Raw genomic sequence first — 18,429 nt, 5'->3', positions numbered from 1 at the left:
GTTATCACCCCAAACTTCGTTAAATACAAAAAAATCTATTGGGGCAAGGGCAAATATATTTGGCCAGACCGCTCAAATAAAGTAAATGTATGGGAACGCTGTAATGTATATTGGGTGCATGGTGTGTATTGTAATGTTTCTCTCTGTGTAGGACTCCCCTCTGAATGCGGTGCAGATGCTGTGGATATATACAGTGTGTATAGTGTATAATATAGTGTGTATGATGTATATTAGAATGTCTCTGTGCAGGACTCCCATCTGAAGTGTGTATAGTGTATATTATAGTGTGTATGATGTATATTATAATGTCTCTGTGTAGGACTCCCCTCTGAAGTGTGTATAGTGTATATTATAGTGTGTATGATGTATATTAGAATGTCTCTGTGCAGGACTCCCATCTGAAGTGTGTATAGTGTATATTATAGTGTGTATGATGTATATTATAATGTCTCTCTGTGCAGGACTCCCCTCTCAAGGCGGTGCAGATGCTGTGGGTATATACAGTGTGTATAGTGTATAATATAGTTTGTATGATATATATTATAATGTCTCTGTGCAGGACTCCCTTCTGAAGGCGGTGCAGATGCTGTGGGTATATACAGTGTGTGTACTGTATAATATTGTGTGTATGATGTATATTATAATGTCTCTGTGCATGACTCCCCTCTGAAGGCGGTGCAGATGCTGTGGGTATATACAGTGTGTATACTGTATAATATTGTGTGTATGATGTATATTATAATGTCTCTGTGCATGACTCCCCTCTGAGGTGTGTATAGTGTGTAATATTGTGTGTATGATGTATATTATAATGTCTCTCTGTGCAGGACTCCCCTCTGAAGGCGGTGCAGATGCTGTGGGTGAACCTGATCATGGACACCTTCGCCTCTCTGGCTCTGGCCACAGAGCCGCCCACAGAGTCTCTGCTGCTGAGGAAGCCCTACGGCCGCAACAACCCCCTCATCTCCCTCACCATGATGAAGAACATCCTGGGCCACGCCGTCTACCAGCTCATCATCATCTTCACCCTGCTGTTCGTGGGTACGCTGCAGGGTGGGGGGCCTGCGGGACCTCACACATGGGTTCCCGGGGTGGGTGGAAGGGGCGGGGCATTCCCACAGGGCATTTGACTGACAGGGTGTTTGTTCATCCCCCCCCCCGTCTGTCCGCCCTCCGTCGCAGGAGAGAAGATCTTCGACATCGACAGCGGACGCAACGCCCCTCTTCACTCCCCGCCCTCCGAGCACTACACCATCATCTTCAACACCTTCGTCCTCATGCAGCTCTTCAACGAGATCAACGCCCGCAAGATCCACGGCGAGCGCAACGTCTTCGACGGGATCTTCTCTAACCCCATATTCTGCTCCATAGTGCTGGGGACCCTGATTGTGCAGGTGAGCCCGGGTGAAAGCGGCGCTCCTGTCCTCCCACCATTGCGCTCCCTTTCACCTCGCTGTGCTGCTGTGTCAAAGAGAAAGGAGGAGGGCTCATTTAAAAAATTGTACATTCAGAACTCCTGCCGAAGGAAGTGTGACCAACTTTCAGTTTTCACTTCCCTGTAAAAATGATTCATCAGAAAATAATGTAATCACCTGCCACATTTAGTTATGATGTACACTTTTGCAATAAGGCTGCCTTAGCTAAGTGAGTGCTGTAGGCCGGTCCCTCTTCTTTTGGTCGGGCATTATAAATGTGTGCACAGACTAAAAGCTCTGAGAGCAGTTCTGTCTGCCAGCCTGATGCATTTCCTGTTGGCTGGTGCTGGAGTTGAGGGGGAGGGTGTGGATCAGGTTTATACTGTGTCTGTGTGATACGCCTGAGTCCTTGAAGCATTCTGTATCTTTATGTAGACTCTGACCCTCCATCTAGCAGGAACCTGCTGAAGCTAATGATCAGTTAGGATGCCAATAATACTTTATCTTTATGCTGTCTTTAGAGCCAGAGATGCTGTTCCACACTGTTAGATTTAGAATTGCAACCTGTCATTGGCTTCTTCATCTCTCTCTTCCTCTCCCCTTCCCTCTGTCCTTTACTCTTCTTCATCTCTCTTTTCCTCTCACCTTCCCTCTGTCCTTTACTCTTCTTCATCTCTCTCTTCCTCTCCCCTTCCCTCTGTCCTTTACTCTTCTTCATCTCTCTCTTCCTCTCCCCTTCCCTCTGTCCTTTACTCTTCTTCACCTCTCTCTTCCTCTCCCCTTCCCTCTGTCCTTTACTCTTCTTCATCTCTCTCTTCCTCTCCCCTTCCCTCTGTCCTTTACTCTTCTTCATCTCTCTCTTCCTCTCCCCTTCCCTCTGTCCTTTACTCTTCTTCATCTCTCTCTTCCTCTCCCCTTCCCTCTGTCCTTTACTCTTCTTCATCTCTCTCTTCCTCTCCCCTTCCCTCTCTCCTATACTCTTCTTCATCTCTCTTTCTTCCTCTCCCCTTCCCTCTCTCCTTTACTCTTCTTCATCTCTCTTCCTCTCCCCTTCCCTCTCTCCTTTACTCTTCTTCATCTCTCTCTCTTCCTCTCCCCTTCCCTCTCTCCTATACTCTTCTTCGTCTCTCTCTCTTCCTCTCCCCTTCCCTCTCTCCTTTACTCTTCTTCATCTCTCTCTCTTCCTCTCCCCTTCCCTCTCTCCTTTACTCTTCTTCATCTCCCTCTCTTCCTCTCCTCATTCCTCTCTCCTTTACTCTTCCGCATCTCTCTTCCTCTCCCCTTCCCTCTCTCCTTTACACTTCTTCATCTCTCTCTCTTCCTCTCCCCTTCCCTCTCTCCTTTACTCTTCTTCATCTTTCTCTCTTCCTATCCCCTTCCCTCTCTCACTACTCTTCTTCGTCTCTCTCTCTTCCTCTTCCCTTCCCTCTCTCCTCCTGAGTAGATTGTGATTGTCCAGTTTGGAGGGAAGCCTTTCAGCTGTGCTCCTCTCAGTATGGCTCAGTGGCTCTGGTGTTTGTTTGTGGCCGTGGGAGAGCTGCTGTGGGGACAGGTAAGAAAAGCGCCATCCGTCACTCCTGTAGCATAGCCCCTCCCCCAGAATGGGCATCATCACTCCTGTAGCCTAGCCCCTCCCCCAGAATGGGCATCATCACCCCTGTAGCATAGCCCCTCCCCCAGAATGGGCATCATCACGCCTGTAGCATAGCCCCTCCTCCAGAATGGGCATCATCACTCCTGTAGCATAGCCCCTCCTCCAGAATGGGCATCATCACACCTGTAGCATAGCCCCTCCTCCAGAATGGGCATCATCACTCCTGTAGCCTAGCCCCTCCTCCAGAATAGGCATCATCACTCCTGTAGCCTAGCCTCTCCCCCAGAATGGGCATCATCACTCCTGTAGCCTAGCCCCTCCTCCAGAATGGGCATCATCACGCCTGTAGCATAGCCCCTCCTCCAGAATGGGCATCATCACACCTGTAGCATAGCCCCTCCTCCAGACTGGGCATCATCACTCCTGTAGCATAGCCCCTCCCCCAGAATAGGCATCATCACGTCTATAGCTGAGCCCCTCCCCCAGAATAGGCATCATCACGTCTATAGCTTAGCCCCTCCCCCAGAATAGGCATCATCACGTCTATAGCTTAGCCCCTCCCCCAGAATAGGCATCATCACATCTATAGCTTAGCCCCTCCCCCAGAATAGGCATCATCACGTCTATAGCTTAGCCCCTCCCCCAGAATAGGCATCATCACGTCTATAGCTTAGCCCCTCCCCCAGAATAGGCATCATCACGTCTATAGCTTAGCCCCTCCCCCAGAATGAGCGTTATCGCTCTTGTAGCTTAGCCCCTCCCTCAGAATGAGCATCTACTGTACATCTACTGCTCCAGAGTCAGTGCCATCACAGATTCTGCTCCTCAGGTGTGAATTTAATATAGATCATGATCTATTTCAGGGCTTGGATCCACTGTAGGAATAATTTCTGTTGAATTTCTGCTGTCCTTACAATCTATTTATGATGTCCCTGCACACACACACACACACACACACACACACACACCACTCACATACACACTCACACGTACACACACGCACACACACACACCACTCACATACACACTCACACACACACCACTCACACGCACACACACACACACACACACCACTCACGCACACACACACACACCACTCACACGCACACACCACACACATACACCATTCACATACACACACACACCACACACACATCACACACACCACTCACATACACACTCACACATACACTCACACACACACCACTCACACACACACACACACACACACACACACACCACTCACATACACACTCACACAGACACACACACACACACACACACACACACTGCTCTTCTCTTGGCCACAGGTGATCTCCACGGTGCCTACCAGCCACCTGAAATGCCTGAAGGAGGCGGGGCATGGGCCGGGCCAGGACGTGATGACGGACGAGGAGATGGCTGAGGATGAGGAGGAAATCGACCACGCTGAGAGGGAGCTTCGCCGGGGCCAGATTCTCTGGTTCAGGGGCCTCAACCGCATCCAGACGCAGGTACGGTTTAGCGGGGCTGCTCCCCCCCCCCCCCCACCCCCCACCCCAATCCTCACGCTCTAACCCTAATCCTACAGCTCTGCTCATCCAGGCAGTCACTGACCTCTGGCCTCCCTTACAGCCACAGGTCACCAGAGAGATAGAGACAACTACCCCCCCCCCCCCCACCCCCAGGTCTGTTATGGGTCTGTCAGATCATTTCAAATCTAACATCCACTCTCAGATTATATACCCCACCCATAGGAGGTAATCAGCTTTGGGTTCTCTGCTCTGTACCCCTCACACTCTGCCTCTTTCTCTGTCCCCATCCCCCATCCCTTTCGTTCTATGACAGTCCCTCCTTCTGTTTCCCCCCTCTCCTTCTCCTTCTCTCTCTCTCTCTTTTTCTCTCTTTCTTTCGCTCTCTGTCTCTCTCTATGAGACATCACAGGAAGGAACTAAGCAGCCAATGGCTTTGACACTCTTCCGGGTTGCATTTTGCATTAAGTGAGGCTTTATAATGCCTCTATAAAGCTACATAGTACTGTCACCACTGTGCCCTTACTACTTTATAAAGCATCCACAAGCCAACCCGCCTGGAAATCACAATGCCTAGCACGGAACACCCACACCAAACTTCAGTGGCCATCATAATTCACTTATGAATGCTTTATGAAGTAGAGAAAATGTGTATATTTACGAAGACATTGTGAAGGGGCACTTGGAGCAAAGCATAACCCAGAGATATGATTGAGTGAATGAATGAATGAATGAATGAATGAGAGGGTCTGTATGACATCATCACGGTCCCCTAAGGCCCCCACCATCCTCCTCATTCTGCTCTGAACCGAGTCCTCAGAATCATTGGTTCTCACGGTTAACCTTTAACCTTTAACCTTTTGCTTACTGCAGACCGTGTTAAACCCCCTCTGTGTATACGGAGCAGTAGAGCCGCGACATGGCTACATGGCTCATACATGTGAATGGCGTGGGGGGAGGGGGGGGGGCTCTGGGCAAACACAGGGCCCAGCTACCGTCCCTGCGTTCAACTAACCAACCACTGTATGATTTCACCTGTGTTGTGTGCAGCTTTGGCCAGTTTCACAGAATGAAGTAGATTCTTTTTTTTTTTTCTGGCAGCCATGCTGATAATGACTCCGTAGACAGTTTTTTTTTTTTTTTGTTGGAATGTTTACTTGGTTGAAGTGCATTTGAAGTGCTTGGTCGAAGCGATTTACCCAGTTTACTTCCATGAGAAGGAAGGAGCACGACGGCTTGTTCGTGTTTGCCAGCCTTAAGTTGCTTTGCGGAGAATGTTGTATGGAATCACGCTCTTTCTCAGCTTTGATCGCAATAATTATAATCAAAGCACAAATATGGAAATCTGAAGACACTATTTGTGCTCTCTTTGGGGAAATAAATAATGCAAATTCAGAATATTAAATCTGAAAAGCATTGGGCATATATAATAATTATATTAATATGGATAGCCATCCATATCACGCATATCAGTTCACCCCAAAGTGCTGCAATAGCACTGATTTTAAAATAAGTTTAACATCAGGGCTATTGTTGGTTTTCTTTTTCTTTTTTTTTTGGAAAATACATTCTTTTAAAAATTCCTTTCCTTTTTTATCTCCAAATAATTGTTATTGAATTGTTAAGGGGTGAATTTATGATCATTGGGGAAGGTCAGTAGCTTATTCCCCATGTGTCAAAAATCCTAGCGTCGGTATTAATTCTTAGTTAAAGTTGGTGCGGTTAATTATTTCAGCCTACGGTACCGTTGAAAACGCACTGAAACATTAGTCTCTTAAATTTAGAGAGTTAGGGGGGTATTTAGTCATTAGTTTTATTTCTTCTCTTTGTTCTGCATTGCATTGTTTTACATGTATTATAAGTAAGGCCTGGGATCAGGTAAACGCTCCTGTATGGAACTGGTTTGGGTCTTGACAGAAGCGGTCCTTCCTGAGCGCTGGTTAGCTGCTGTGTGTTCAGGTGAAAGGTGAAAGGCAAGGTAAAAAACTGCAGTTAACATCACTTTCTTTGCCAAAAAACTTTCTTCATGCGATAACCTTGCACAACATTCAGAGGGTTAATTCTGTCATAAACTGCGATACTGCTGATTGTGAAGGTTAAAGGAATACTATTATATCTATTTTCAATCTTGCTGTGACCCTGTGTTTATAATTTTAAAAATCCCCTTGGCACTTTTCATCCCCTTGGCAAACTTCAACTGATGCCACACAATTCCAAGGCTAACTCTAATTCTTGAACGAGCTGTGTCGGCTTGTCTTTTTGCTTCACTGTATCTGGGCCGCGGCAGCAGCTAGCTAGCAACAACTAGCCTACTCCACTGAGCTCTGATCCCAAACCACAGGGTCTACAGCCACACCCACCCCTCCCCACACAGAAAAGAGCACCACCACCAGACACGTTTTAGAATAACAAATATGGGTAAAGGTGCGTAAAGACAGAGATTGCCGGTGCATCATAGATATGGCTCTGCACAGCTATTCTGTAATATTTTGGAGATATCATCCTGAATAGTATGCCTCTATGAACACAGGACTGCCATTGAGCGCGACCAGAAACCTGAATAGTGCAAACTGCAGAGTACAGAAGTATGACAGATTAGTATTACATATTAGTATTTAAGTTGTTGTTTTACTTGGTAGCTAGGCAGACATATCATGTCCATCCATACCTGAACTATACATAGAGATTAGTTTACTATAAAGTTTAAATTCAGTGTAAAAAATGCATTACTCACAATTACTTACCCAGTGAAGTGTGCAGATCGGGTGATCGGGTGACCGGGTGAGATTGTAGCTGTGTGGACAAGCAGAACAGTACTCTACAGAATCAGGACCAGTAGCTGTATGAGTAAGGGGAACAGTACCCTGCAGAGTCAGGACCAGTATCTGTATGAGTAAGGGGAACAGCGCCCTGCAGTCAGGACCAGTAGCTGCATGAGTAAGGGGAACAGTACCCTGCAGAGTCAGGACCAGTATCTGTATGAGTAAGGGGAACAGCGCCCTGCAGTCAGGACCAGTAGCTGTATGAGTAAGGGGAACAGTACCCTGCAGAGTCAGGACCAGTATCTGTATGAGTAAGGGGAACAGCGCCCTGCAGTCAGGACCAGTAGCTGTATGAGTAAGGGGAACAGTACCCTGCAGAGTCAGGACCAGTAGCTGCATGAGTAAGGGGAACAGTACCCTACAGAGTCAGGACCAGTAGCTGCATGAGTAAGGGGAACAGTACCCTGCAGAGTCAGGACCAGTATCTGTATGAGTAAGGGGAACAGCGCCCTGCAGTCAGGACCAGTAGCTGTATGAGTAAGGGGAACAGTACCCTGCAGAGTCAGGACCAGTAGCTGCATGAGTAAGGGGAACAGTACTCTACAGAGTCAGGACCAGTAGCTGTATGAAGTAAGGGGAACAGCACTCTACAGAGTCAGGACCAGTAGCTGCATGAGTAAGGGGGAACAGTACCCTGCAGTCAGGACCAGTATCTGCATGAGTAAGGGGAACAGTACCCTGCAAAGTCAGGACCAGTAGCTGTATGAAGTAAGGGGAACAGTACCCTGCAGAGTCAGGACCAGTAGCTGTATGAAGTAAGGGGAACAGTACTCTACAGAGTCAGGACCAGTAGCTGTATGAAGTAAGGGGAACAGTACCCTGCAGAGTCAGGACCAGTAGCTGTATGAAGTAAGGGGAACAGTACCCTGCAGAGTCAGGACCAGTAGCTGTATGAAGTAAGGGGAACAGTACCCTGCAGTCAGGACCAGTAGCTGTATGAGTAAGGGGAACAGTACCCTGCAGTCAGGACCAGTAGCTGCATGAGTAAGGGGAACAGTACTCTACAGAGTCAGGACCAGTAGCTGCATGAGTAAGGGGAACAGTACCCTGCAGAGTCAGGACCAGTAGCTGTATGAAGTAAGGGGAACAGTGCCCTCCAGAGTTGGGACTGACCTGTGCGTTTTGGTATGAGCATAGAACTGTGCTGTGGGTAAAAGTGTCTGTGTTCACCAGTAGGGCGAGAGGGGAATGGCTTTAATATGTGAGACATGATCTAGCCCTCTTAAGCGCGGACAGCAAGCGTAAGCAGAAAAAGGAAGGTGTAGACTGCATTACCTAATCAATACACTCCCGATGCCCATCCCTCTTTACCCTAAAAGGCTCACCAACGGGTAAAGAGCCTTAAGAGCTCCAGACCGACTTCGCTGCGCCACACTGCATTACCGACGGCGGATAATGGCGGAAAGAGCGAGCTGCACTTTACTGCGGAATGTTACGGAGGTGGCGGAAACGTGCGTCAGGCTCCTGACTGCATGTCGATAGAGGCCATTACCGAGAGTGGCCCCCCAGACCCCGGGCTCCCCCCCTGGAAAGTGACCAGGAGAGGCCTCTAGACCACGCCCGTTTTCCTCCTGCTTCCTGTCGTGTCGTACGTGGTCCCGCAGTGGCACGCTCCCAGGCAGGGGTTCACTGGGGCGCAGAGAGTTACTTCATGTTGTCGTATTTCATACGTTATGTACAATACTTTATACTTACATATTAAAATATTAAACTGGTTTATAAAAAGTGGTTTACATGTGCTTAGTAATTGGACTTTTCATCTTTTGATGCATATTTATAGAAAGGTATTTTTTGGAGATGCTGACCGGAGGGTGGCCATTTTAAGTGGTTGTCAGATTTTTAAAAAAGCTTGGGAACCCCCTGATATAGGAAACATGATGCGTTTGGACCAAAGGCCTGTGGCATTAGCCCCATGCTGACTCTTAGCTCTGCTTGAGAGCTCTGCTGTCCACAGACGGTCTGGTTTTGCCACTTAATGGGCCTGGCTCTGCTGGTGATGCTGTGAATGGTTTTATTTGACAACCGTGCCAAACTGTTAACATCTTCATAGGATTCTGTTTATTAATCTTTTGAAAAGTATGTTCTGTTCTGTAGCCTTCCTTTGGCTAATTTTGGCTAATGGTAGAGCTTGCTAGATGGTTGTGCTAAGCAGAACTAAGCCCTCACATTAAATATCAAGACTGTGTTTTAGCAGGCTAGCTAGCTACCTAGCTGGCCAGTATCACTGTCATTAGCTAACATATAGCACAAATAGCTTGCTAATGCTTGTGGCTTGAGGCAGACTGAAGCTATGGAGCCATACTGTTTCGCCAAAGCAACGGTTTCTTGGCTGTGGTTAAGATTTATAACTGTAACTAACTTAGCTGAACATTGAAGCTGGTTTAGACAGTTCATCCTCAAACTGGACACCGTAGATTACTGCTTTCAACACTAAAAAAAAATGATTGATGTTCACAAACACAGTTTAACAGTCTGAACTGTAGTATGCCTACATTTGCCTGCCAATGAAACACAATCTGTTCTTTTTATTTGTCTTAATAGCGTAAAGTAACCTTTTGGAAAACCGTTGAGTGGCTCACTTTAACGCTATGCTACAGTGTAATTTGTGGTATGAAAAGGATCGTTCACTTCTTTTAGACCCAGGTCTGCTGAGCTACTCGCCTTGAATTATGTGATAAATTGGGGATGTATTGGGCTCAAGCCCTCCTTCCCCAGGTACGCGTTGCTCACTCTCTGTTAGCCCTTTAGCTTTGTTAGCCAAATAAGATTGATTTAATGGAGGCTGAGAATCTCTTACAACATGAGGAGCTAAATCATAGTGCATTCCCACCCAATAATATTGGGTCAGCTACGCCCAAGCTGCATTTACAGAACCTGATTAACATGCTGAAATTGTTTTGAAATCCAGAATTCCTGCAATTCCAAACTGGATGCGTTTGCAACTGCTACCAAAGCCTGTGCTGTTGTAAGTGAAATGCTGTCGCGTGCAGATTAAAGTTTGTTGACAGTTTTTTTTTGAAGCCCTTTTTTTCCGTGCGTGCCACAGCCTGTGTGTCCTCAGTACGCCTCACAGCAGCCGCAGCGGCCAAAGCCTTTCAGCTCACCGCTCTTCCCTGGCTGCCGCTGCCTGCTGCCGGCCGGTCAGCTCTGGCTTTAGTGAGAAAGTGCCTACCGTCTCTGTGCCTTGAAACGGTCTGTCCTCTGGGTCAGCTGGGGGAGGCCTGTCCCGGGTCAACTGGAACGGTCTGTCCCGGGTCAGCTCCGGGCCTGTCCCGGGTCAGCTCCAGGCCTGTCCCAGGTCAGCTGAAACGGTCTGTCCCGGGTAAGCTGGGGGAGGCCTGTCCCGGGTCAGCTGGGGGAGGCCTGTCCCGGGTCTGCTGGGCCTGTCCCGGGTCAGCTCCGGGCCTGTCCCGGGTCAGCTCCGGGCCTGTCCCAGGTCAGCTGGGGGAGGCAGTAGTCCGGACTGAGCGCTCGCACTTTCATCCGCCGCAAGGAATGCTGGTCGCTGCCCTTTTCTTTCGCTGCTGCTACAAATTCTCCCGTCCCAAATTTGACCTTTCCCCCCCCCCCCTCCCTCACCCCCCTTTTTAACTTGCCTCCTACTGCCCCTCCCCCTCTCTCCCTTCCCCCCCTCTCCCCTCTCCCCCCTCTGGTCTGGCTAATGTAGTTTCTGTGTAATGTGCTTCTCTCTCTCTCCTGCAGATGGAGGTAGTGAGTACCTTCAAGAGAAGCGGTTCGTTTCAGGGTGCCGTGCGTCGCCGCTCCTCGCTTCTCAGCCAGATCCATGACGTAACCAATATTTCCACCCCCACTCACGTATCTCTCTCCACTACCAATGCGAGCTGCGCTCCCGGGAGTGAGTGTTCTGCTCTCCTCAAACTGCACAAACACCACCACACCGCGCGAGCAACACACACACGCGCGTGCTCGCGAGACCACGGCACGCACCTGCACACGCTCACGCGCGCTCACACACACGCTCACACGCACGCTCACGCGCTCACACACACGCTCACACGCACGCTCACACGCGCTTACACACGCTCACGCGTGCTTACACGCGCTTACACGCGCTCACACACACGCTCACACGCGCTCACACACACTCACACACGCCACGCGCTCCAGCCTGCATACGCATGCACTTATCACAGAGGTGTGTGGGGAAGGGAAGGGGGGGGGGTGTGTGCGTGGGAGGGCGGGGCCCGCGAGGTGCCAGTCTCCTTTTTGTCTTTGGTTTGTGTTTTTGTTTTTTTCTTCTTCTTCTTCATTTTGGCCGTTGTTTGTGTTCTCTGATGCTCGTTGTTCTGTCGGCTCGTTGGGGTTGTTCTTCGTTTTTATGTTCGCCTCCTCCTGCCTCTCCGTCTCTCCGTCTGGTCTTACGCTTACTCCACCGGTGGGTCCCCCTCTTCTGTTCTTGTCTGAAAGTGTCTGGAGCGGACCACCCATACTCTCTCTGCGGCTCCCATTGGCTGTGACAGTCCCAGAATCTAACCTATAGGAAACCTCAGGTCTCAGGGCCCCTATTTTAAAAGCAGTCATCCAGACTGATCCTGACTGCTTTTAAAGAGGGGTTATTCCTTGGCAGCGCTCCCCATCTTATTCTGTCACCGTCCTGTGGCTGTGATGGTTTGAGTGCGGCTACTTGTGTTCTGGGGTAGACGGGTTTATTTCTCATCGGGTTTCTCAAAACCGTGTTCATATTTAGGCCGCAGCTGTGTTTCTCAGAAATGAGCGCACACTTACAGTACGTTTGCATTTTGACACGGTCAGCAGAAACTCTGAAATCACACCTCTTACCACACAGCTACACCGAGGGTTATTATTTACTGTTATTGATTTATTCGCTTGGCAGGCAACCTTATTGTCACTGCCAGCGATTACACAGAGTGTTATTATTACATTTTACAGAAAGACAGACGTCTGCTACACGAGCCACAATGGCCGCTTCACCTTTCACATACAAATGATCTCCTGGTCTGGTGCCAGTGTACACCAGTCCTCCCCTTCTCCTCCAGCAAGTCTGAACAGGCACACCTGCAAGTCCTGGATCAGTGTGAGACAGTCACGCAGCATTTATCTGAAGTGACTCACTGTCGGTCACATTTTGAACTCATACTCCCGTCACGATGCATGATGTCGAATGGCTATTGGATTTGCCATTTTCTGTGAGGAAAAAAAAAGACATTTAATGCCGTTTCTTCAGCGAAGCGGTCAACATGAAACAATGCTCTGTCTTTGCCTCGTAAAACAAAGCAATACAACCAAATTAAATATAGCAAGCTTTGTAGATCCTTCTCATTGCCAATCTTCCATTTTGTACCTAAAAACATCACTGTGGCTGTGGTCACTGATAGGCCGAAATAACACAAGTCTCCTAGGATACTGTCGTTAGGCAAGGGGGTGTGGCCTGAGCTCACCTGGAAACCACACCTGTGACAGGACTCTAAACCATCAAACAAACACCTCAGGTAGAAGAAAAACAGAACACACGCTGAACAAATCTCGAGAGAATATGGTGGTATTTTTTTTAAATTTTGTTTTGGGCTTTTATAATGCGTGGCTGCTGACAAAAACTCGAAAACAAACAAAACAAGAAGGACAGTAAAGCAGAAATTGGGGTGCGTTGGTGCGCTACTCCTTGCTGTGAAGGTTGAAAAAGTGCACGGGTGTAAACCTTTGAGTATAAGCCCCTGAAGGTCATGGACTGCATGTCACCAACAAGATTTTCTCTCTCCCTACAGATTGGCATGGAGATTTATTCTATAATTCAGTTCAGGGATTGTTTGCATGTTTTTTTCCCCCCACAGATCCCATGTGCTGTGTTATTTCTCTCTCTCTCCCTCTCCCTCTCTCTCTCTCTCTCTCTCTCTCTCTCTCTCTCTCTCTCTCTCTTTCTCTCTTTCTCTCTCTCTCTCTCTGTAGGGACTAAGCTCAGAGACTTTAGGACTTTAGATACATCTGGATTGTCATATTTAATTAATGGGTGTATTTGTTTGTGTCTCTGATTGGACTTTCTTTCAACTGAGGAGAATGACTGTTTGCAACCTTGGGTTTTTTGCAAGTAAATATAGTAACATGCATTATTTTGCATTAAAATGTTCTTTCAGTTCAATAACAATGAATATATTTTAGCTGCAGTAATATGTTTGGCGTTCTTTACTTGGTATTTCGTTTTCAATATTCAATTTGAATTTAAAGTTTTTAATATAAAAGAATGGTGATCAGTTTTTTTTTATTTTACTGCCCGGTACATTGATAATTTGTTTTTTTCCACACCTGGAGCAGCGTATAGTGCTTATTTTGGTACATGTGGTCTGTTGGTTCAGCCGTGTTTGTGAGGTAAGCTTCGACAGCGACCTCTCAGCTCAGGACTCGAACCCACAGTGGCCTCTTAGCCCGGGACTCGAACCCACAGCGCTGCTCTTTATCTCTCTCCTTCCATCCCTTTTTTTTCCCAGCGGTCTGTGCTGTGTGTAGACGGCGGGAATTCGGCAGGTTTTCTCCTCCTCCTCTGCGATCTGGCGCACCAGTACTCTGTGGTCATCAGTTCTGTGCATCCCCCCCCCCCCCCCCCCACCCACCCATTTCGTACCTTCTGTGGAGTTCCGTTTAATTTCCCCTGCATTCCCATCTCTGTTTCCCATAATGCACTCCCGTCCTCCTCTCAGTGCTGCTGTATCCAGCCTAAGTGCATAATATGCAGAATATTCAACTACTGACACACCAGCATGCCCTGTACATGTAGTATGATTACACCATATTTTGTATGCATAGATAAGATTGTAGATGTCTGCTGTAAATGTCTCATTGTAATACCTCGCTGTAATTAAAGGCATGTTTGATGAATTTGCTGATTTTACCATGCAGCAACACTAACTTTGAAAGGGTAGAGTGTTAGTCTTCCACGATACCAAGCAACATGTAAATGCAAATTTCAGGGGGTAGGAGGGGCTCGTGGATGGGGGAGGGGCCTTAAATGCTTCTCCTGTGTCCTTAGAATGTTTCTCTATGCAGTCAGCAGTACTGAGGGTGCGTGTGTGGTTTGGGGTGTGGATTATAGTCTGTGTGGAGTTTGTGTATGTGCTTTATAGTTTTGGGGTGTGTCTTATAGTCCTTGGTGTTTGGTGGTGTGGTTTATAGTTTATGTGGGGTTTGGGGGTATTGTTCATAGTTTTTTGGGGGGTGTGGTTTACAGTCTGTAGTGTTTGGGGTGTGGTGTATAGTTTATGTGGGGTTTGGTGGTGTGGTTTGTAGTTTATGTGGGGTTTGGTTGTGTGGCTTATAGTTTATGTTGTGTTTGGTGGTGTGGTTTGTAGTTTATATGGGGTTTGGTTGTGTGGTTTATAGTTTATGTTGTGTTTGGTGGTGTGGATTGTAGTTTATGTGGGGTTTGGTGGTGTGGTTTGTAGTTTATATGGGGTTTGGTTGTGTGGTTTGTAGTTTATATGGGGTTTGGTTGTGTGGTTTATAGTTTATGTTGTGTTTGGTGGTGTGGTTTGTAATTTATGTGGGGTTTGGTGGTGTGGTTTGTAGTTTATATGGGGTTTGGTTGTGTGGTTTATAGTTTATGTTGTGTTTGGTGGTGTGGTTTGTAGTTTATGTGGGGTTTGGTGGTGTGGTTTGTAGTTTATATGGGGTTTAGTTGTGTGGTTTATAGTTTATGTTGGGTTTGGTGGTATGGTTTACTAACTGTGTGTGTGGAGTTTGGGGGTGTGGTCTTAGTCTGGGGTTTTGGGTGATGGAATCATTAACATACATTTCCATTTCTAACCTCCCCTCCTGCATATCCTCCTCTCTGCTTAAATTATTCATTTAATATTAAGTTTTTTTTGCTAAGGTGGCAGTAAAGGTGGACGCAACTTTCTTTTCCAATGACAACCCATTTAATTATGTTTTTCCATCAAGCTTTTACAAAAAGTCAAATAGCAAAGAAGAAAAAACACGCCTAATTATTAATGTCCAGGGTATTTTTTTTTTCAGTTCAGTTTGTTTTGCTGTAATGACAATGGTGGGCATTATACTCGAAAGTTTACAGTTTCCATGGAAACAACAAAAAAAATAACGAATCAAATGTGACTAATTTCAAATGATGCAACAAAAATCGGCTCTTTGGAAAAACAAAAAGCGCGCACAACCCAAACGCTCGGACTGTTTCTTCTCGTTTGTTTGTTTTCCTTTTTTGGGGTTCATTGTGCTTGTTTTGGGGGGAGACGGAGAGGCAGCTTTGTGCTCTTTCCGAGTCGGGGCGCTCGGGAGGGAATGTGGTCGTCGAATGTTTGTACCGAATGCGTCATTTCTCTTTCATTTGGCTCTCTAGCATGAGTGTTGCTGCCACGCTCGCTTTCTCAAGGTAAAGGAGTCGCTTTCAGTCCATCACCTCATTTGGCTTTGTTTCCTTTTTTTCCTCATCAGCAAAAACGGAAGCTAGTTTCACCATCAGCTCACAGACTGCTCTCTCCCATCCAAGTTCACACTGCTGCATGCCGATGGACATCCCCCCCCACCCCCCTCACCCCCCACACACTCCGCCAGGAATACCCCAGGCTCCCATCTCTTTATTTTTGTGGAGGGGGGGGGGGGGTAAGATGTGTCTCTTTAGGTTTTAGGTTTTTCTGACGGAGGACAGCCATTGGCTGTGTTGTCCCAATTGCAGTTGCTGTTTTATGAATGTGAAATAAGGGGAAACAGCACTATGACGTCATGCTTAATGAGTTTATTTTCAGATTATCTAGTCTGTAGTTTTAGTTCACTAGTAACATTTTCTCTTCTCCATTTCCCACTGTAGAGACGGAACCAGACTTGCTTATGTATACCCCTTTTCCAACTGTAGGGCTAGAACCAGGCTGGCTCATTATAGCCCTTTCCCACAGTAGAGCTGGAACCAGGCTGGCTCATTATATAATTTCCCACTATAAATGAACCAGTATTGTTCCATAATTACATTGGGAATGGGGTATAGCAGTGTCATTTTGTAGATGTTCTTTTAGTTATAACACCATTATTGTGCTTTCAGACATTTCTTATAAAACAAGGACTTTAAAACCATAATTTAAATGAACAAGAGGAATAGACTAGTTAATAATAAACACTATAAAAATGTATTTACTACAATATGGACCATAATACACATACAAAGAGTAGGTATATTTAAGAAGGACCAACACATCTGTGCTTTCTGTGTTTTCTCTCTGCTGGCTGAACCATGCATGCTGATCTGCTATGTTCTGCTTCCTTTTTATATTCATAATTTACAAACACCAGCCAATCATCTGCAATGATTCCCAAGCCGCAACCAATCATTCACAATGATTCCCTAACACCAGCCAATCACCACTAATGATTGCCAAACGACAGCCAATCATTCCCAATGATTCCAGCCATATGCTTTTCCTGTCCTAGCCGTGGGAGTCCATTGCCTCGCTTGTTCTTACCAAATCACGCGTGTGTGTGATTTTTTTTTTTTTTTGTAGGAGATTCAAAGAAACATCTTTGATCAGTTTCTATATTCCGTCTGCATGTGAATGTTTATATCATTCTGTCTGCATCTGTATTCTTTCTTTTAATTTACACACATGTGCACACACACACACAGACACACACACACACACAGAACACACGGTTTTTGATGCCGTCTACATTTATTATTCCACACAGCTGATGCACATGGAGTGTGTCTGTATGGTTTTGGTGTGATGTGCATGGAGTATGTCTGTATGGTTTTGGTGTGATGCACATGGAGTGTGTCTGTATGGTTTTGGTGTGATGCACATGGAGTGTGTCTGTATGGTTTTGGTGTGATGTGCATGGAGTGTGTCTGTATGGTTTTGGTGTGATGCACATGGAGTGTGCCTGTATGGTTTTGGTGTGATGTGCATGGAGTGTGCCTGTATGGTTTTGGTTTGACTGGCTGTACATTCATGTGTGTGTCTTCACTGTTCCACTGGTCTTTTTTCTGTTGAACTGATGACCGTTACATTTTGGTTTTTCAATTATTTTCTTTTCTTTTGCCTCCCTTTGATCCAGCATGTGGAGGCACCAAATGGTTTCTCATCCCTGTGGAGAAAGACAATTGGACTGGAAACAGATATTGGGACAGGGAATGCAGAGTTTCAGATGGAAACAGCGATTTGGACAGGAAACAGAGATAAGGACAGGGACCACAGCGATTTGGACAGGAAACAGATTAGGACAGGGACCAGAGATTTGGACAGGAAACACAGAGGTATAGACAGGAAACAGAGGTAAGGACAGGGACCACAGCGATTTGGTCAGGAAACAGATTAGGACAGGGACCAGAGATTTGGACAGGAAACAGAGATAAGGACAGGGACCACAGCGATTTGGACAGGAAACAGATTAGGACAGGGTCCAGAGATTTGGACAGGAAACAGAGAGATATGAACAGGAAACAGATTGGGAAAGGTAGCACATAGATTTGGACAAGGACCAAAGAGATTTGTACAAGAAACAGAGATTAGGACAGGGACCACAGTGATTTAGACAGAAAACATAAATGAGGGCAGTGACCACAGAGATTTTGACAGGAAACAGATATTAGGACAAGAGATTTGGACAGGAAACAGGGATTAGGAGAGGGACTACAGAGATATGGACAAGAAACAGGGATTAGAAGAGGGAACACAGAGATTTGGACTGGAAACATAAAGATTTGGGCAGGACACTTAGATATTAGGAAAGGTAGCACATAGATGTGGACAAGGAACACCGGGATTTGTACAGGAAACAGATATTAGGACAGGGACCGCAGATTTGGACAGGAAACACGGATTTGGACAGGAAACACAGAGATAAGGACAGGGTCCACAGAGATTTGGACACGAAACACAGAGATTAGGATGGGGACTACAGAGATTTGGACAGGAAACCAAAGCAGAACTGGGACCACAGAGATTTGGACAGGACACAGTGATTATGACAGAGTCCACAATGATTTCGACAGGAAACAGAGATTAGGACAGGTACCACACAGATTTGGTCAGGAAACAGAACACAGGACAAGTGTCACAGACATTTGGGGAGGTAGCACATAGATTAAGACAGAGACCATGGTTATTTGGACAGGA

The 18,429-nt window shown here is 46.7% G+C and overlaps 1 protein-coding gene across 4 annotated transcripts in view; it reads left to right on the top strand.

The window, feature by feature from the left end:
• Positions 1-18,429, top strand: part of LOC118207724 (plasma membrane calcium-transporting ATPase 3) — a 62,465-nt gene that overhangs the window by 38,393 nt on the left and 5,643 nt on the right. For 2 of the 4 annotated variants that reach the window (XM_035381657.1, XM_035381656.1), the window contains exons 17-20: positions 828-1,041; positions 1,183-1,394; positions 2,860-2,967; positions 4,320-4,502. In XM_035381657.1, coding sequence (XP_035237548.1) covers positions 828-1,041; positions 1,183-1,394; positions 2,860-2,967; positions 4,320-4,502 — 717 coding nt within the window. Of the gene's footprint in view, positions 1-827; positions 1,042-1,182; positions 1,395-2,859; positions 2,968-4,319; positions 4,503-11,044; positions 11,199-18,429 lie in introns of all 4 variants that reach the window. The other 2 variants (XM_035381660.1, XM_035381658.1) reach the window with 2 other exon arrangements.

The sequence above is a fragment of the Anguilla anguilla genome, chromosome 11 (assembly GCF_013347855.1).
Source record: "Anguilla anguilla isolate fAngAng1 chromosome 11, fAngAng1.pri, whole genome shotgun sequence".
NCBI classification, from domain to species: Eukaryota; Metazoa; Chordata; class Actinopteri; order Anguilliformes; family Anguillidae; genus Anguilla; species Anguilla anguilla.
This window is presented reverse-complemented; position numbering and strand designations above follow the sequence as displayed.